Source organism: Zingiber officinale, chromosome 4A (genome assembly GCF_018446385.1).
Source record: "Zingiber officinale cultivar Zhangliang chromosome 4A, Zo_v1.1, whole genome shotgun sequence".
In the NCBI taxonomy this organism is placed as follows: domain Eukaryota; kingdom Viridiplantae; phylum Streptophyta; class Magnoliopsida; order Zingiberales; family Zingiberaceae; genus Zingiber; species Zingiber officinale.
In genome coordinates this window covers 31,686,803-31,708,393 of record NC_055992.1, presented here as the reverse complement: position 1 = coordinate 31,708,393, position 21,591 = coordinate 31,686,803, and the positions used below count along the sequence as shown (strand labels likewise).

General features: G+C 38.4%; 1 protein-coding gene across 1 annotated transcript in view; it reads right to left on the bottom strand.

Moving 5' to 3' along the window:
* The window catches only part of LOC121969780 (TOM1-like protein 4), a 61,396-nt gene that overhangs the window by 3,764 nt on the left and 36,041 nt on the right, over positions 1-21,591 (bottom strand). Inside the window, exons 8-9 of the mRNA XM_042520025.1 lie at positions 18,743-18,828; positions 18,451-18,636 (exon numbers count right to left, since the gene is read on the bottom strand). Of these exons, the coding sequence (XP_042375959.1) occupies positions 18,451-18,636; positions 18,743-18,828 (272 nt within the window). The remainder of the gene's footprint in view (positions 1-18,450; positions 18,637-18,742; positions 18,829-21,591) is intronic.

Sequence of the window (21,591 nt, the reverse complement as noted above, 5' to 3'; positions counted from 1 at the left end):
GGCAATAGTGTAGGCAACACAACCGCAACCATAATGCATGAATTGTGGCTTCAAAACATACCACAAACTCTGTTTCCATTGTGGATAAGGCAATGACAGATTGTTTATGATGCCAAGTAGGATAACGATTATCCTGTCGGCTGACGAAAAAAGAGGAATTGAGGAGAAAGAAAGAAGAGATAACTATCGTCCTCTAGATTTTTCCATAGAAAAGGAAATGTTATATAATAGCAGAGAATTAATTCGTCGACCATATATATATATATATATATATATATATATATATATATATATATATATATACACACACACACACACACTCTTCCTAGGACTCAAAGGAAGGAAAGAAATTCCTATATATGGAATATAATTCCTATCTTATAAAGAAAAGAAAGAATTATTTAACACAAGGAAACAAATTCTTAACAAACTCGTAATCTTAAAATCTCTAAGCGGACTCAAAATACAAAAATATAAAATACATAAATTATCAAAAATACCTAAAATACTAAAAATACCTTAAATAATAAAAAAAATAAAAATTATCAAAAATAATAATAAAAATCTATGGATCCTCATGCATCAGTCACCTCAAATAGAAAGGACTCATCCGCGAGTTTAAAGTAGCTTCAGGTGGTAGCCTGGAGGAAGGTCATCAGGCACCAAATTCGCAAAATATACTACCAGCTATCAGACTTTGGGAAGCTAAAAATCAATTTCACAGACATCAATTCCATCTTAGGAAAATCTGTCATCATACATAAAAACATCTTCTGATTCAGGTTTCTGGGCTCCTTGTGTAAGTTGAAGACAAAGTACAAACTCCTCAACTGCTGTAATTACAATTTTTTTCCTTCTAATCCTCCTTCCTTGAAAGCCAACTGAAAGCCAGATACAACAGAATCCTTGGTCTCATTAAGGTACTGAACTCCCTTGCACTTATGAACCACCATGTTCAGACCAGTAGCTTCGTAAATGTTAGTGTATAACTTGCTACATTCTCATATTCTAAGTCAAAAAAATACTTCGAACCTGTTTTCCCAATCTAAGATTCTTATGAAGCCTACAACCACCAAGCAACGAGGCCTAGAGGAATTTATCAGGCTTCGTTGGCATCTTCTCTATAATCTCCTCAGCTTCCTCGGATCGGCCAGCTCGGCTGAGAAGATCAACACAAGCATAATAATCTTTTATGGAATGAAATATTCTTAGACCTTTATCAATAAACCCTGCATGAGCACAAGCTGAAAGTACTCCAATGAATACTACTTGGTCTTGTTTGGTACCTGATTGTAACAATAAATCAAAGAAGGTAATTGCCTCCTCTGAGTGGCCATTTTAAGCACATCCACAAATTATTGGAGTCCATGAGACCAAGTCTGGCCAAGACATCCCTTTGAAGACAACACTGACCTTCTCAATATTTCTATATTTTGAGTACATGTGCACAAGAGCACTCACCGAAAATGACAATGGATTATATCCAATTCTTGTCATGTACCCATTGGCCTGCCTTCCTAAGCCTTCCATAACTAAATGCGAGCAAGCATCCAAAACTCCAGCAAAAGTGAACTCATTTGGCTAGACGCCTGATCTTAACATCTACGAAAACAGATCAAACCACTCCATCCTCTGTCCACTATCGAAATACCTCCCAATCATAGTTGTTCAAGAAACAACATCCTTATCAGCAATCCGATTGAACACATATCATGCATCATTAATACATCCATATTTGGCATACATATCCGAAGGTGCACTCCAAACGGTCACGTCCAAGTCAAAGCCCATTCGAACTATGTGGCAATGTATCTCCTTTCCGTGCCGGAGGAAAGGGTCAGCAATGGCAGCAGCAAGGGCGTTGGAAGCTATGAATCTGGTCCTAAAGATTGCGCCTTTTCCATACTTGAAAGGTATGCCATTCTTCTCACAAATCTTCCCAAGCAGGCCACCGATCCACCCTGTCCTAACATATATCAGGAACTTGAGAGAAAGTTTAGCGTTCTTGGGAGCAGGGACCAACATTCCTGTTTGATTAAATTTGATGCTGGTTTGCGAATTCTTATCCTCGGAGGCTTCTTGCCTGGTGATTCCGGGGATCATCAGCATCCAGATATGCAACACCAATGCGCCGGAGACATCACCCCACCATTGAGGGTTGCTGATGTACCACTCCATCGTCTACTGCAGGTCGTCCTCCCATGTGCCCAAGTCCTTTAGCTCCAATGAACCCAAGATCTAGCCTCCGCCAGGTCTCGGTTTGCGGAAATTCCCTTTAATCTTGTGTCAGCACAACCATCATCTATGGCCGCCCTCCACTCCCTTCTCCACCATGATCTTCTCCATAGCTGTGTCAAGGTCCCGACGGAGGCGCAGGCCGCCCATAATAAGACCCATGTCAAAGGCACGGGCATGAAGGGCTTCCCGTCGGTTGCCAGCGTCGGCTCGAAGCTCCGCCACATGGAAGCAGGGCATTGCATATACATCTCGCTAAGCCGAGACGACTTCATGCCATGGACCTAAGTGGAGATGCTTCTATGCCACCTCTGCAGCAATGAGGTATCCGTCGGCTGCCTTGCCCGCATAGATCTTTGTTGGAACTCATTGATCGTCATTGTACAACGCTGAGAGAGGGCTTCTTCTTGTCTTCTTCCTCCTCCGTTTCCCTCTTTGGGGATTGATTTAGGGCTTTGCAGAAACCAGACGAAATCCTGAGGTCGAAGTCGGAGAAGACGGAATCATCGAAGTTGAGCTCCATCCACTCCGGCTTGGGTGAGTAGCTGCTGGTGAATTCGGAGTCAGGTGAGGAGCGGTGGGAGTCCTAAACGGTGTGGAACGAAAAGGTGCGATGGTGGACATCCTCCTTTCCTTCAAATTCTTTTCCTTCATATGCTAGCTTCATATCTCAAGGATTAAAAGAGGAGTTGAGAAAGGGCAAAGGCAACTTGGAAAAGTCACTTCTACCAATAATGAATGTGTCAAGTTTTGATTTGCAAGAATTGTTTAATGAAGTTAACTTTGTATTTTCCCGATTGACATGCATAGAATTACCATCAACATTATCACGATCCCGATGAGAGGATGTTGTACCCATGTCAATTTTTGGATTACCAAAGTTTGACGCAACTTTTGATAAACTATCACCGGTATCTTGGTCATAATCATCTGGATCAAATTCTTTCTCCAAATCATCTTCGAATCCGTCCATATCATATCGGGCGTCAAAGCTATCGTTCTCCATAGCAAGACATAATCGTCCCCTGAACGGAGTTTGAGTGTAATCAAAAGGAAAAAAGTGATTTTTCATCTTTTTCTTTATCTTCTCCCAATCCTGGATTTTAGTTTTACCTTGTTTGTCTCGTAAGCACCATAAGTGCTCCCACTATGCAATGTCAGCCCCTTGAGTATAATTGCAATCAACTTCACCTTCATCTGTTCCAATACTTTCTCATAGAAGAAGAACCACTCCACTATTGATCCAATCAACAATATTCTATATATGTGACTTACCATAAAATTCGGGTAGATCAACTCCAAATTTGAGGTCTCCATGTCGATCCTCTCGACCACGTACCTCACGATCTTCATAATTTCGAGTCACCACCACCATACGTTAGGTTAAATCTGCGACTTGCCTCTGTAAATCCTCAACTGTCTTTGTAGTGCAAAAATAAAAAAAAAAGATTCACTTAAATAAACCAAGAGTTATATTATGGATTGATACTATAGGGTTTAAGTAATTAATATGTTAATATGTTAACAAACCCGACCCGATTTGCTAGCAACCTGACCCGACTTACCCTTTTAAATACACATGCCTTATATTTTTTCTCTCTCCCCTAACCCTTGAAGCCGCCGGCCTCCCTACATTCCCAACCGAGGAGGAGATAGAGGAAGAACTTCGTCGGAACGCTCAAAGTCATTTTTCTCTACGTCTCGCTACTTATCTTCCGTATACAAAACACCAAGGCAAGGTTCTTTTGTTTTTGCAATTATTGCACTATATGGATCATAGTATGATATTTTGATGTATGTTGCATGTTTTAAATCTTTCTGGAAGCACCATTCAGATCATATTATGTATGTTTAATGATTTTATGCATGAAAAAGATTTATGACTACATTTTACAAATTTTATGTTACATTTTCTTAAAGCTTTTGATGATTTCTTGAAAATTTCTTGATTGTTCTTGTTGAGTTTTGATGCTCGAAATTTCGGGTGTTGCTGCGTTTAGGGCTCTTCGGGATGATGTCTAGGTGATGTTCGGATGTGAATTCGTGGGTTAGAAGACCTGGGATGGGAGGTCAAAGGGCTGGAAGTTGTGTTCGATCTAGAATTTCGTCGAGTGTGACTTATGTGATGGAGAGGCCTTGCGTTTGGAGCAGAGGTGTTTTGGGTCGTCAAGGGCTTACTCCAAGGTATGGTCCATGTGTTGGGAGAGTATTCGAGGGATTGAAAAGGTGATGATACGTAGTAGGAGAGAGCGGGGGTTGTAGGGATTGAAGATGTTGCCATTGGAGGCTGCCGATTTGGGCCTGTTCTGGTGAGGGAGCAAGACTGGTAGGCTAGGATTTTTTTGGGTTGTTCAGGTGTGGGAGAAAGATCGGTGGGGTTGGGGCCTTTGCTGGGTTGATTAGGTGAAAAAGGAAGGGGTCGAAGTAGGTGTTGCGAGGTAAGGTTTAGTGTCTAGAGAAGGATGGATGGGAAAACATGGGGCAGGATCCTTAGCACAACATTTCTATTTTTATTTACCTCCCATATATTAGCACCTTGAACTCTATTATCATAACTGTTAGTAGGATGTTGATGCACGCAAGATAATTGTTTGTTTTAGCATGTAAAGTAAACTATTTTATTTATTTAGCAATATCTTTCTATGCATGAAAAGTAATAAAATTTTATTTAATAATGTGAGCTGTATATGACAATGTGAAGGGTAAGAGAATTCGACTTAAGAAGGGTCCGGTGAACCATATCAAAACAAAAAAGGTTAGGGGAATCCGGCATAAGAAGGTCCAGTGAACTTTACTAAAATAAAAGAGGTTTGGGAATCCAGCTTAAGAAGGGTCCGACGAACCTTACCAAAGCAGAGGGATTTGGGAATCCGATTTAAGAAGGGTCCGGTGAACCTTACCAACCTAGTACTAGGATAAAAGTTTGGCCAAACGATTAGAGGTTAAAGTACAAAGTAACTACATTTGATGAACTGAATTCTTGTAATCTTTGTAGTGGAAATTCATGGAATTAATGTCTTTCGGTTAATTTATCAAAATATTCCTCTTAAATGCAAACGGACGTTATTTCTATAAAAGGTTGAACTTGCTTTGTTTTTAGACTCACTAGATCCATAGGTAATGAGACGGAAGGACTTGACGGATGAGCTTTCTTATACCTAGCAGTGCACACCCGAGCGCCTCTTTTATTTGTTTAAGTTTCTACATGCATTAGGATGTTAGATCCTTCCATTGGAGTCGAGTTATATGATTGATAGTTGGATTAAGTCTCTTTCACTAGTTAGTTGCACTTTCTACTCTCATGAAGAATTTATTTACTTATGATGTTCAAACACAAATTATTTTTGATTTCATGTTGAACCAGTTTGTAATGCATAATCTTTGGAGTTGGGTTGTTTAATTCGGATCTCTTTAATATTGGTAATGCATGTTTGGTGAAAAGTATGTAAAGGATTTTAGGATGTTTCAGTCTTTCACGGTGCTTGGCTTCCTCCATCGAAACCTGCCTACTACAACCACAACTACAACGTCCTCCCTTGGGATCTAACACTCATCTTCCTCAATCGGACACTGTCAGCAATGAAATCAACTAACATTGGGTAGGATAACAATTATCCTACGGGCTAACGAGAAGAGGGAAATTGAGGAGAAAGCAAAAAAAGACAAGCAGCGTCTAGATTTTTCCAAAGAAATGGAAATGTAAATAATATCGAAGGATTAATTCCACAACTAGCTATACATAAATGTATATATAGACTCTCCCTAGGACTCAAAGAAAGCTTTGTTGTTAGAGGCGAAAGGCGCATCGAGGCGCAAAGGGCTCGAGCCCGAGGTGCGAGGCGCGCTCGAGGCGCAAGGCGTGCCCGAGGCGCACGCCTCTTGAACATAAGGTTGATGACTACTAAACTATTGACACACTCATATAATATGTCAAATATGATAACTATTAATATTCCACGCACATCAATATCAAATATGACAAGCAAAACACCACCATGATAAAATTAATAAAAGTTTCAAACTTTCAAGTTTCAACTTTCTAATTTAAACTAACAAAGTTCATCAAAACAAGCGTAATAAGTCAAATTAATCATCAAGCTCAAGATCATCCTCATTGTATTCATCTTTTTCTTTATCTTCATCTTCTTCAAATTCAATTTCTTCTTCTTCTTCTTCATCTCTAAGTCTTGAGATGAGCGTTTCATAGAGGAAGATGTATTTCCTTTCTCTACTTGTTTAGGCCTAGCATGTGAATTAGAGGTCATGGATGCAATATTTTTTTCTCTAGTACAATATTCAGGCTCTTCAACTCCACTAGCCCTAGCAACGACATCCCATGTTAAGTCATCACCTTCAAAAACCAACTCATCTTCTTCATTATCACTTTCTCCATCCATTCTACCCATCAGCCATTCATTATTATCATCAATATCTGTCAAAGAGATGGGGTCAATCTTATCACGTGCATCATACCGAAGTTTTAAGGCACGATTGTATTTCACAAATACCAAATTATTTAAGCGTTGTTGAGCTAGCCTATTCCTTTTTTTGTCGTGAATCTACAAAATGTTAAAAATCACAATAAATATAATAAAATATCAAAGAATATTTTTTACTTATAAAAGTAACATACTAATAGTAACATTTATATTTATTACATACCTGCTCAAATACACTCCAATTGCGCTCATAACTAGAAGTACTACAAGTGAGGCTAAGCACTTTAGTAGCAAACTTTTAGAATTCTGGGGTATTTGCTCCATAGCATTCCCCTCATTCTGTTGGAGATAATGTTCTTCTATGTCTAATTGCCACATTCCTCCCAAATAGCCCTTCTGCCTTTCGATATATAGAGAGCCGGGTAGTGATTTTATCTTGCTCGGCAGCGCTTGAAACCAATCTCTCCATAGTTTCAAGCAAACCATTCACCACTTCTCCACAGATATTTGAATCTGTGTATGAATAAAAATATGCTGGATTCAAATAATGCCCTGCAGCATGTAAAGGTCGATGAAGTTGACATTCTCATCTCGTATCAATGATCTCAAATACTTCTTTGTATTTATCTTCTTTCTCCAAAGTCTTCATAATTATTTCTTTTGCCCTATCCATAGCCTCATAAATATAGCCCATTGCAAGTTTTCTTTCGCCATCAACTAGTACACGGACTAAAGGGTCATATATCTTTAAAATATGCACAATACTGCTCCAAAATCTAAGTGTCATGATGATTTTAGCTACCTTCTTCCCCGCCGCTTCTTTTGCCCATTTACTCTCTGTCCAATCCTTTGAAATGAATATTTTTCTTAAATTTTGCTTCGTGCATCCTTTCAAGAGTGAGAAAAGCAGTAGCAAATCTTGTGACACTCGTTCGACAAAGCTCTTTTTATCTTGTGAATTGCCTTAACATATTTACCATGTCGGGGTGAACATAAATGTAAGCATTCACACTCATTGTTTTCTTTAATGTTGCTTTAAAATCAGGCAATTTCCCAATAAGATTAAGTTGACGCAGTGAGCAACACAAGGAGTCCAATACAAGTGTGACCTTTTTGCTTCTAATAATTTTCCTACAAAAGAAGTTAGAAAAGTAGATAAGTTTAACATATATAAGAAAAAGCATATTGATAAGAAAGAATTAAATAGATTCTTACCAGCAAGCACATTGTTACTTGCACTATCCGTAACAACTTGAACAACATTTACTTCTCCTACATGCTCCACAAATCGATCAAGTTGCATAATCAGAAGCATCAACCGATTCGATGAAAATTGAACCTTTAGGAGAATTCACTAAAAAAATTAATCAATGTTCTCTGCCTTTTGTCTGTCCACCCATCTGCCATCAAACTACAATCATACTTGGCTCATTCTATTTCACATGACTTAATGTAATCATTTGTCATACTATCAACAACCTTTTATAGAAAAGGAACCCGCACCTTATGATAACTAGGTCCTTTTAGACCTATACTATATTGGCCAACCAAGTCCAACATTCTTTGAAAGCTTGAATAGTTAACGACATTAAAAGGAATTGCCGCATCATACATCCACTCAGTTATGGTCATACAAGCTTTTTCCCTCAATTCTTTCTTGTATGCCTCATTTATTGTAATTTGCCTTTCTTTACCCTTTCTACTTTCAACATTTTTTTTTGTACACTAGGAGCAAAATATGTATCATTCGACCTATTTGTCTGGGTCTTTTTTGCATATTCACTGATCTAGAACTTTACTTGTACTTATAGGCGGCACAACTTTAGCTCCAATATCATCTATATCAATGTCATCACCAAAAGCGTCTACATCCTCAAAGTCTAATGTCGCAAGTTTAGAAAGATTACTTTTCTCAGTCTTTTTCTCCATGAAATTTTTAATTTCTTCACGTACATGAGGCGGACATTTTTTACAAGTTGTAGTATTTTGAAACCCCCCAACAAGATGTTGTTTTGCACGATAGATACCTCTTTTGTAATTTTTTGACAAAAAGTTACAAATTAAATCATTTTTATTATCCGGATTAATTCTTTGAAAATAATTCATTCCCGGATCTTTTGATATATATGTTGGAGTATCACTACTACCTTCCATGATAATGAACAAGAAAATAGTCTGAAATTTAAAAAAAAAAAAATAAAATCAATACGGTACCACTGTACCAGCAATAGCAAAATAGTAAAAAACAAAAAGCAAAACAAGACAAACAAAAATGGAAAAACAGTAAAAAAAATGAAATATCGGACGGCAACACCAATACGAACCAGTAGGAAGCAAAAACACAACCTGCAAAAATGAAAAAACAGGAAAAACAAAACAAAACAAAACCGGACAGCAGCACAGCAAGAACACGAACCAGCAACTCAAAGAAAAAAAAAGAACGAGCAGAAGAAAAGAAGATACAGAACAAAGATATGAAAAGAAGAAGAAGAAACGAAGAAAAACTGAAAAGTGAAAACAAAGAAGAAAAAAAGAAGAAGAAAAGAAATAACAGAAGAAGCGAAGAGAAGAAGAAGATGATAACAGACGAAAAAAAAGAGAAGAAGAAGTGAAGAATAGAAAAACAAAAAAAAGAAGGAAAACATACTTGGGCGACGACGCAACTCAGCGATGGCGTGGCTCAGTGATGGCGCGATTCAGCGATGGCGGCGGCGGACGGGAATGGGTTCCTCTTCTTCTTGCGTTCTTTTCTTCTTCCCTTTTATCCTTTTCTTCTTCTTCTTGCGTTCTTTTCTTCCCTTCCTGCGTTCTTTTCTTCTCCTATTTCCCGTGCCTTAATTCCAAACAAAGTTGGTTTGGAATGTTTTTTTGGTTTAAAATCTAGATTTGTTCACGATCGCGCCTCGATCGCGCCTCGATCGCGCCTTCGTTAAGGTGCAAAGGCGCACGAGGCGTGCCCAAGCGCGCGCCTGACGAACAGCGCCCGCCTTGCGTGGGAAGAGGCGTTTTTCCCAGCACCTTGTGCGCGTGACGCCTCGGGCGCACCTTTAACAACACAGAAAGAAAGGAAAAAAATCCCTATATATGATATATAATTCCTATCATATAAAGAAAGGAAACAAATTCTATAAAACAAGGAAAAACATTTCCTAATGGACTCATAATCCTAAAATCTCTTAACAGACTCAAAATACGCAAATATAAAATACAGAAATTACCAAAAATACTTGAAATATCAAAAATATCTTACATATCAAAAAAAAAGTAAAAATTACCAAAAATAATAATAAAAATCTATGGGTCCTCTTACATCAGTTTAGCACTTTTCAATAATATTGCTCCTCCAAGAAGAAACAAATAACCAAAAGTGGACTTTCTACTCTCAATGCATCCGACAAAATCTGAATCTGAGTAATCAACCACTTCCAAGTGATTCGCTTTTCTATACATGAGCATGTAATTCTTAGTGCCTTGAAGATATCTTAAAACTTTCTTAGCAGTTTTCTAATGATCAATTCTAGGATTACTTAGTCCAACCGCAAAACTAATATCCGGTCTTGTACAGGTTTGTACATACTTCCTACAACAGAAGCATATGGAATTGAATCCATTTGTTTTCATTCTATGTCATTCTTTGGACATTGCATAAGACTAAATTTGTCCCCTTCTAAATTGGAGAAATTCCAGCAGAACATTTTTCCATATTAAATCTCTCTAGAATTCTTTCAATATAAGGTTTTTTAGACAATCCCACAAAACATTTCAATTCCGATCACACAGGATGTCTCGCTCATATCTTTCATTTCAAAATTCTTAGAGTCTTTTGTCTTATGCAACATGTCCAAATCATTAGTAGCAAGCAAGATTTTATCAACATATAGGACTAAAAATACAATTTTGCTCCCACTGATCTGTCGATATATGCAATGATCGACAATATTTTCTTCAAAACCAAAAGATGTGATGGTATTATTAAACTTAATATACCATTGTCCAGAAGCTTGTTTACGTTCATATATTGATTTCTTAAGTTTACACACAAGATGATCTTTTTCTTCAATTGAAAAACCTTCAGGTTGGTCTATATATATTTCTTCAAGATTTCCATTAAGAAAAGTTGTTTTTAGATCCATTTGGTATAACTCTAAATCATAATGAGCTACTGGTATCATGATAATACGTAATGAGTCTTTCTTTAAGACAGGTGAAAATGTTTCTTTATAATCAATATCATCTTGTTGTGTATATCCCTTAGCAACAAGTCAACCTTTATATCGCTTAATATTACCATTCAAGTCACGTTTGGTTTAAAGACCCATTTACATCCAACTTATTTAGAATCTTCTAGCAATTCAATGATATCCCAAACATCATGTTCATATATGGATTGCAACTCTTCTTTCATTGCATTGACCCATTTATCTGACTCTAATTTCTATAGCTTGTGAAAATGAAACTGAATCTTCATAAATTCCATAATCTAATTCTTGCAAATAAGTTTCATAAACATTTGAAATAGCAATTTTTCTTATTTTTTGAGATCTTCTCAATGTTATTTCTTGCGACTCATTTGCATCAAATCTTTGTGAGTTAGTTTCTTCAAAGGATATTTCATCATGTTGTTCAGTGTTAATAACGGGAACACTTTGGGAACAACATTGGATGAAGGAATACTTTTTGATAAAGGAATATTTACCTTAACTTCCTTTATATTCACATTTTGTTGTTCATCGCTCTCACTAACTTCACCATTCTCAAAGAATTTTGCATTACCAGTTTTTACTATTCTTAGATTATGATTAGGACAATAAAATATATATCCTTTAGATTTCTATGGGTAACCAATAAAACCACTAATTATTCAAGAATCTAACTTTCTTTCACATGGATTAGAAACTCTTGCTTCTGCAACCCCTAACATGCAAGTGTCTAAAGCTAGGTTTCCCTATTTGTCCATAACTCAAAAGGAGTCTTTGGAACTGTCTTACTAGGAACTCTATTAAGCAAGTACATTGATGTTTTTAAAGAATACATCCACAATGATTTGGGTAATGATGAATTGCTCATACTTCTAATCATATCCATTAATGTGCGGTTATGCCTTTCTACCACACCATTTTGTTGAGGTGTGTGTGGCATAGTATATTGTATACATATGCCATGTTTTTCAAGAAGTTTTGCAAATGGACCCGAATGTTGTCCGGTTTCATCGTATTTCCCATAGTATTCACCTCCTCTATCAAAACTTACAATTTTCACTTTCTTGTCTAATTGTCTTTCAATTTTATTAATGTAAATTTCAAAAGCATCTGCTTGAGATTTTTTTAAGCAAATAGACATATTTATAACTGTGAAAAATCATCGATAAAGGTGATAAAATACTTTTCTCCACCAAAAGATGAAGTATCAAAAGGTCCACGTACATCAATGTGCATTATTTCAAGAAATTGAGTGCTTCTTATGGCTCCTTTCTTATTATGTCTGATTTGTTTTCCCTTAATACAATTCACATATAAATCAAGATCAGTAAAATCTAAATTTTGTAGAATCTCATTCTTTATCGATCTTTCTAATCTTTCTTTGGATATATGACCCAAACGCTTATGTCACAAGAAAGCGGAACATTCACTAAGCATAGTTCGCTTAATTCCAATACTTTAATGCACAGAAAGGATTCAACAAATTTATTATCAAGTTTTAGTTTATATAAACCATTAGTAAGAATTCTAGAACAATAAGTCTTGAATTCTTATATAAATTAAAACAAGCTTTTCTAAAATTAAAACCAAAACCACAAACATCATGTTTTGAAAGAGAAATAAGGTTCCTAGAAATTGAAGGTACATAAAGAGTCTCTAATAGGTCTAAATGAGAGCTAAAATCTAAGACCAAACCATAAGTCCCTATGCCTTCAATCGGAGCCTTCATACATTTTCCCATATATAGGAAATTCTCAATTCGGTTTGTGGTTTGGATTGTAAGGAATCTCTGCATCATATTGGATACATGAGTATCAGGAGGGTGCTGTAGAGGATGTTGGCACAGCAAAGGCTCCACATCAGAGACCGACAGGAGCATCAGGAGAGTGCTGGAGACACAGGAGCATCTGTTCTTCTAGTGCCCTCCTATTGTGGGCCTATGGCGGAGGATTCAAGACTGGCTTCATTTGCGTCCAGAGATGACCACCTATCGAAAGACAATCTATCTTCAGACAATATTATAGAGGGAGTTGGGTGGTGATAAAGGCTCATCATTTGGCTTTGTCATCACTGATACATTATGTGTGGACTCGAAATCATAATTTTTTTTTTATAAGAGTCAGTTAAATGCTGAGAGGATATTAACAAATATGTCTGGAGCGTGCAACTACATGTATATAAGTCTTTAGGTATCTATTCAGATCTGATACTACATCAAATATGAATAGACCCTGTTGTAATAAAAGAGTCTCAAGATTCATTCCTTTCCAGTCGAATTACATATGTTTATATAGCCATACAACCCTAAAAATCAACAAAAGATAAAAAGACCTATCTACCCTTGCTTCTCACAACACTCCCCCTCAAGTTGAACATATATATCAAACATGTTCAACTTGCTAAGAGAAGAGTTGAACACAGCTTGGGGTATAGCTTTTGTAAACATATCAGCAAGTTGGTCCTCAGACTTAACATAAGGCAGACATAGCTCTCCAGAATCAAGTCTCTCCCGAATAAAGTGACGATCAATCTCAATGTGTTTAGTCCGGTCATGTTGTACCGGATTATTTGCAATATTGATTGCTGCCTTGTTGTCACAATACAACCTGAGAGGTAATTCAGCCTTTAATCCCATGTCTGTCAACAGAAAACTCAACCACAACATCTCTGCAAGACCATGTGCCATGGCTCGATATTCTGCTTCAGCACTAGACCGTGCACAAACATTTTGTTTCTTACTCCTCTACGTTACCAAGTTTCCTCCCAAAAAAGTGCAATAGCCAGAAGTGGATCTTCTATCATCTCGAGAACCAGCCCAGTCTGCATCAGAATAGCATTCCACCTTCATATCACCACCTCCTTTAAACAGCAAGCCTTTTCCAGGACATGATTTCAAGTACCTTAAAATCCTGTCAACAGCCTTCATGTGAATAGTCTTAGGAGCATGCATGTACTGACTTACTACACTAACAGCATAGGTGATGTCAGGCCTAGTCATAGATAAATAGAGTAATTTTCCAACCAACCTCTGATATGTTCCCTTTTCCAGATTTGTAAGATCCTCCCCACTAGAACTAGTAAGATCATGATTTACTTCTATAGGAGTAAACGCTGGCCGAGAACCCAGCTTCCCTGTCTCCTTGAGTAAATCCAACACATATTTTCTCTGACATACATAGATTCCTTTTTTTGATCGAGCGACTTCAATGCCCAGGAAGTACCTCAATGATCCAAGATCTTTAATTTCAAATTCTGATGTTAACTTGGACTTAAGAGCCTGGATTTCTCCCTCATCATCACCTGTAACTATCATATCATCAACATAAACCAAAAGAATGGTAGTGCTGTCTCCTTTCCTTTTTATAAAGAGTGTATGATCAGCATTCCCTTGTTTAAAGCCAAACAATATCATGACTTTGCAAAACCTATCAAACCATGCTCTGGGAGATTGTTTAAGCCCATACAAAGCTTTTCTTAGCTTGCAAACCTTTCCTTTTGTTTCAATTCCAGGAGGTGGTAACATGTATACTTCTTCATAAAGGTCACCATTTAAGAAGACATTTTTAACATCTAACTGAAACAGAGGCCAATCATATTGAGCAGCAAGAGAAAGAATTACCCTGACCGAGTTCAGCTTTGCAACTGGTGCGAAAGTTTCCAAGTAATCCACCCCATATGTTTGGGTGAATCCCTTGGCAACAAATCTGGCTTTATATCTTATCACTTCACCCTCTGAGTTATACTTGATAGCATAGACCCATTTAGAACCAACCAAGTTCTTCCCCTTTGGGGGATCAACTAATTCCCAAGTACCATTTCTGTTGAGAGCCTCCATTTCTTCATTCATTGCTTCCTGCCACCTTGAATCCCTTACAGCTTCATAATAGGAAGAAGGTATATCGTGATTTGATAACTGTGAAACAAATGCATGATATGAAGGAGACAAACGAGAATATGAAATGTGGTTGGAGATAGGATGATGAGTACATGACCTGATGCCCTTCCTAACAGCAATAGGAAGGTTCAGCTCATCCATATTTCGAGGTGCGGTTGGCTCAACTGATGAGGATAACTGCTTCACAGGATCAGGAGCCGGAGCATCCGATTCAACTAGCCGATCATCAGTAGGTCCTTGCTTGTGTCGTCGTCGTTTGTAAGTAATAATATCTGGTGAAGACTGTGAGCCTAGTGATGGAGCATCTTTTCCATTTTCCATGACATCCAGTGAAATAGGAGAAGGAATCACATGAGGAACCACTTGAGGTACAAAGGAAGAGGTAGTATTCTCCCCCTGAGGACGAGACTGAGGAGAATAATAGGACTCGGACTCAAAAAAGGTAACATCCTTCAAGATATATCTTGTCCTAGTAGTAGGATCAAAGCACTTGTAGCCTTTCTGGCAAGTGGAATACCCTATAAAAACTCCTCGTATAGAACGAGGATCAAGTTTAGAGGACTTGGGACCAAGAACATGAATAAAACAAAGAGAACCAAAAACCCGAGGTGTAAGGGAGAACAACTCTACGTCAGGATTAAGAATAGTGAGAGGACACCGGTTCCCGAGACCTTTGGATGGCAATCGATTGATGAGATAAGCAGCTGCAAGGACAGCATCAGCCCAGAAATATTTGGGTAAGTGACGTTGAAATAATAGGGCACGGGCTGTTTCAAGGATATGACGATTCTTTCTTTCGGCCACCCCATTTTGTTGTGGTGTGTAGGGACAGGATGACTCATGAAGAATTCCTGAATCCTCAAGAAAAGTATTTAGAGACTGTGCAAAGTACTCACGGGCATTGTCAGAACGAAGAGTCTTCACCTTTGAGCCAAATTGGGTTTCAACCATTTTACAAAAATTTTGAATGAGACGAGGAACTTCTTCCCTAGATTTCAACAAATAAAGCCATGTACAGTGGGTGTAGTCATCAATAAAAGAAAGAAAATATCGATAGCCATCCAAAGAAGTCACAGGAGAGGGCCCCCACACATCCGAATGAACAAGATCAAATGGAGACAAACTCTTCTTTATAGACTCGGAAAAATGGGTTCTACAATGTTTGGACAACTGACAGATTTCACATTGAAATGACTGAAGAGAAACAGAAAAGAAGAGACTAGGAAATAAAATTTTTAAAGACTGAAAAGACAAATGTCCCAACCGAGAATGCCATAAAAGAATTTCTTGATGCTTATTTTCCAAACACTTGGCTGCAGAATTTAGAGCAGATGTTGTTTCAAGCTGATAATAATAAAGACCCCCTACTTCACGGCCAGTCCCAATCGTCTGCTTGGTCTCGAGATCAGGGAAAAAGGTTACGGAGCAGTGTAGTTGTTTAGTAATGCTACTAACAGAAAGTAAATTAATAGAAACAGAAGGAACATGAAGTGCAGAGGATAGGAAAAAATGATCTGTAAGTTTTATGGAACCTTTGCCAGCAACAGTGGCTTTGGTTCCACCTGCAATGATCACTTTCTCCTGCCCAGAGGATAAAGAGTAAGAAATAAAGGAGTTAGCAGCATTTGTCATGTGATCTGTAGCTCCTGAATCAATGACCCAGGGACTGTAAAAGCTGGGACCAGTAACACTTAATCCCAAGCTACGAATACCTGTGTGCGCTTGAGCTGGAGTAGAGACAGAAGATGAAGCCTGAAGCCGAGAGAGAAGATGCTGGAGGTTAACAATATCAGTAGAAGACAATCCAGTGGTAGAAGGCACAGAGGAACCAATAATCTCTTCATTTTCTAACTTTTGGATAACAATATTACCACTATTAGGAGCCTTCTTAGCATTATGTTTAAATTTTTCAGGTTTCTTTTCTGGATATTTTTCCCAACAGAAATCTGAATCATGATTAGTCCTCTTGCAGTGCCGACAAAATCTGTCTCCTCGTCCTTTAGTTCCCCCAGGTCGGAACTTGTTTGCAGAACCAATAAAGACAGAGGTCTCCCCAATCGGAGGGCTTATAGTGGAAATCCCCTTGTTGTTCATCGTCCTTCTTCTACCTTCTTCACTAAGAATTTTGTAGTAAACTTGTTCTAGAGAGGGAGTAGGATCAAGACCAAGGATTTGCCCTTTTAAATTTTCAAACTCTGCATTAAGTCCATCCAAAAATTTAATAATTCTGTCTTTTTCCAAAAGCTTTAAATATCTCTGATGATCATCAGTGGAACTCCAATTTTCCATCCGGTAGTAGTCAAACTCATCCCACAGCCCCTTCAGAGTAGCAAAATAATTGGTGACTGACATAGAACTTTGTTCAAGTTTGAAAATTTGACTGCTGAGCTGATAAGTACGCAGCATATCATGTCGACGTCCATACATCTGCTCCAGTGTCTTCCACATGTCATATGCTGTTTTGTTATGAAGAATGACTTGTTTGATGCCAGAACTAACAGAGTTAAGTATCCAAGTCATTAATTGAATATTGTCACGCCGCCAAGTGCGAAAGCTAGGATCCTTTTCATCTGGTTTTACTTTAGAACCGTGAAGAATATCAAGTTTATCATATCCTTCGACATAAAGTTCAATAGCAACTGCCCAAGATGCATAATTTGTCTCGGACAATTTTTCTGATACCATCTGAAGACCGGACCCTCCTGTGCCTGCCATTGTGAAAAATGGTTGTACCTGTCCTGAAGACGTCATAGGATTCGCAGAAATCCCCGAGGTTTCACTAGCGTTATCCGCCATTACATTAAAAAAAAACGCTAGAGAAATCACGACAAAACAACAAAACAGCAAGAGACTTATTAAAACAGATGCTAGAGAAGAGGAACTGCCAGCCTGCGCTAGATCAGAAGAGGAACTTCCGCCTGCGCCACACAAGGAGATCAGAAGAGGAACTGCCGCCGGCACTGCACAAGAAAGAAGGTGGCGGCGTCGGGGAAGAAAGGAAAAAGCAGAGATCGGCGAAGGAGGTGCGAGATGAAGAGATTGGGCTGCGTCGCGAGATGAAGAGAAAGGAAAAACGCCGCCGCTGTGCCCTAGACGTCGCTGGAAGAAATCGCGAGCAGTAGAAGACTCCGCTGGAAGAAATCGCGAGCAGTAGAAGGGGCGAGGGAACGCCGCTGTGCCCTAGACGCCGCTGGAAGAAGTCCTCGCGAGCAGGAGGAGCGTCGGGCCTATGGGTTAAGTCGCGAGCAGAAGAGGAAATGAGCTCGGGAAGAAGTCGCGAGCAGGAGGTGGTGTTCGATGGGAAGAACTCGATACCCGAGAAAGAAGATGAGGCGGCGTCAAGAGAAAGAGGGTGCGGCGGCACTAGGGTTAGGGTTGCTCTGATACCATGTTGTAATAAAAGAGTCTCAAGATTCATTCCTTTCCAGTCGAATTACATATGTTTATATAGCCATACAACCCTAAAAATCAACAAAAGATAAAAAGACCTATCTACCCTTGCTTCTCACAACAGACCCTAAAACCTCATTTTGTACATTTTGGATACATGATATACCACTTTTATTTATCCCAAAAAAGTGATGGCCTACAGTATATTCGATACTTCTTTACAAATTTATTTAAGAATTCATTCAGAAAGGTGGGCATAAGAAAGGGATAGAGAATCTTCATATTCCAGTACCTGAGAGACAGCTGAGAGAAATCATCCTCTAGCTCCTCATCCTCATGGTTCACATTGACAATAGGTGCAGCTACAGCAATTGGTACACCACTAAGAGCAGAACCCTTCAAGATATCATTATATCTTTGAAATACATGCTGAAGTTCATCATTCAGTGCCAGACCCTGACAAAGAAGCTCTTCATCTCTGGAACATACAAAAGTCCAACTCTTTATACTTTTAAAGTATTAAGTGTATAAGATCTCAACTCATTATCTCAAGAGTAAGAATAGAAAAAGTTTTGGGAGTATACCCTGTATTATTCACAAGAACCATTAAACGCTTTTGATAAGAATGGCATTGCTCAACAAGGTCGACTATAACTTCTTGCTTTAACTCCTGTCATATGCAGAATGATTAATTGTCATAGTAAAAAATGTAAAAAAAAATGCATTGTCCAGTGATCCTGACTTCTGTGAAATTTTTTGTAGAGCTAGACACAAATTATAACAAGGAAAGCAACCGTGTTTAACCTATGATATTGTAGTGTAGACCTTATCTAGACAATCATATGCCACAAGAATCAGGAAAGCTGTGCATGCCAGTTTTAAGAGCATAGAGATGGACATAACAAGAGTAAGGAAATTGAGCATATTCAAGATGAAATACATAAGGAAAAAATGCAGACTATTACATCATGCCCGCCCACTTCGACCAACCCATTTAGCCTATATAACAACCTGGTCAGTCATCCCTTGCTATATAAAACAACTTCAACACCCTTCATATGTCGAACCCTTCAATCCCTAGTGTCTGACCCCACCTGGTTCTTCATACTCATCTAGCTTTCTTGTTCCACTCAAGAAACTAGGTTTGACCAACTTTCCTGAGTTGTCCATTCTATCAGACCCACCCAACTTATTTGATCCATCCTTATTTGTGCCCATTTTATATTTGAAATGATACATAACATTATATTTATCAGAGGTCGAATGTACCATTCTACCATTTAAACTATAGAATAGTTATGGAATGAGTGGAATGGAAGGGAACATTACTAGAAATCATTCCACTACAAATTGTTCATCCAAATATGAATTAAATGGAATGGGATGCCTACCAAACAGATCCTAAGTGCCTTGGAACTTTTGAATGGATTGAACTCAAGAACCTTATTGAACTCTCTTGAGCTTTAACAAGAACCACAAAACCTTTAATTGACATACTACAGTATTAATCTAGAGAGGAAGTTGTGTCAAAAAATTAACTAAATATTTCAATTTTCAACATTATATATATATTAAACTAACCAAATAAGGCATCTATTATGATTCCTATTATCATTTTTGAATTGATCACATTAATTTCTGACACTACCATAACCAATTCAAAATTCAACCTTGATCCAACCATTCAAATAATCAAAAAGAAATAGCAATGACTCACATGAAGCTTTTAAGAGAATCATTTTACTTAATCATGAATTCATGATACAGATTTCCAACTTTGCAGAGTCAAATTTCATGAAGGGTTAGTTAATTAGTTCTTGAACACAGCCATTTTTCATATGTAAGATAAATGCTGAACTTGCTTTAAATTGAAACATGAAGTTTCAAATGTTTGCCTGTGAAACAATTGTTATTTGCCCCCATGAAATCTCTTGTATGGCTTCATCATGTGCATTAAAACATTGTTCTCCGTCAAGTCTTTCTTCTCTCCCTTCTGTAGCATCGAAAGCGGTTGGGGGTGGTAAATAGCGTTCGTGGCTTTTTCACCTTTTTCTATTAAAACTATTGAAGAATTGCAACTAAAAGAAAGAGTTACACGAAGAACAAAAAAGACAATACTAACACGTAGTTTTTTACTTGATTCGAAGCCTGTGACGACTCCTACTTCAAGGCCCACGATCATCGATTGCTTTCGATGAGCAATCCACTAATAATTTCGAATAAGTACAAGTATAAAGTGACAATAGTTTAAGTGCTATACAAGAAATTAAACCAACAAATAAAATATCCGAAGATTCGTGCTTTCGATCATCGGAACAACGTTATAGCGTCGTAGAGTCATCTTTGGAGTAGCGCGCAAGAGAGTAAGTCATTGGAATTGGTGTCCTTGAGTTGCTGGTCGAACCCTCCTTTTATAGCCTTGTCCGGGAGCCTGAACCGGTTCTGGGCGCCCCCATCAAGCTGACGTGGTTGCACCTCAGAGAAAGCTTATCTTTGAAAATTTATCTAACTCCGAGTGCCTGAACCTGTCCAAGCGCCTAGACTATGACGTATGAGCGTGAGCCACCTCAGTTCCTGCTAGTCGCCCATTCGACACCTTCACGGGCGCCTGGACCAACTCCGGGTTCCCGAACCTTCGAGCGCCTGGACACCCTTTTTCAGCCACATAATTTCCTACATCACAAGGTTATCACAACAAGTAATAATATGGAAAGAAGAGTAATAAAATATTGGATAGTTTCCGGACTGTCCGGTCCTGACTTTGAGTTTCGCTAAAACCATAGGCCGGACCAATGCCTATAGTTATCTCAACAGGAAATGCATCCTCACCTTCTCCTCTCAGAAGAGTATACCTAATGTCAAACCGGTCCTCTAGATCGTTTGGACTTTTGCTCAGCATCTGAGACTTCAGGACTTTCCACTGGGCGTCTAATCCCCGATCCGTCCAATCTTTCGCCTAGTGTCCGCGACCTTCAGGACTTTCACCTACTATCCTCGTCCCGTAAGATTTTCCGCCCGATGTCCTCAACCTACTAAGAGTTCCCTCCAGTCTCTCAAACCAGGACATTCTTGCCTAGCCACAACTAGGGTTTTCCACTTGTCTAGTATTCACTAAAACTTTTAACTTACCTAAACTCACTTAGGACTTTCCTACACACTCAGTCAGATTTATTAGAACCACAATAACTCTTAACTTTGAACCCTTTGTCATTATCAAAACTTGAGTTCGATCATGTGCTTCCTGCATCAACACCTTCTACTAGGTTCATCATTTTCCCCTATCAACTACCACCATTTTCAGAACTAAGTTTAGAATATTTGTCTATTTACTTCGCATGAAATCTGCATCACAAATAGGAAGTGGAACACAACTACATGGCCAAGCACCTCCTCTTGGCAATTGACTAGTGAAAGAGAGAAAGAGTTCCACAAT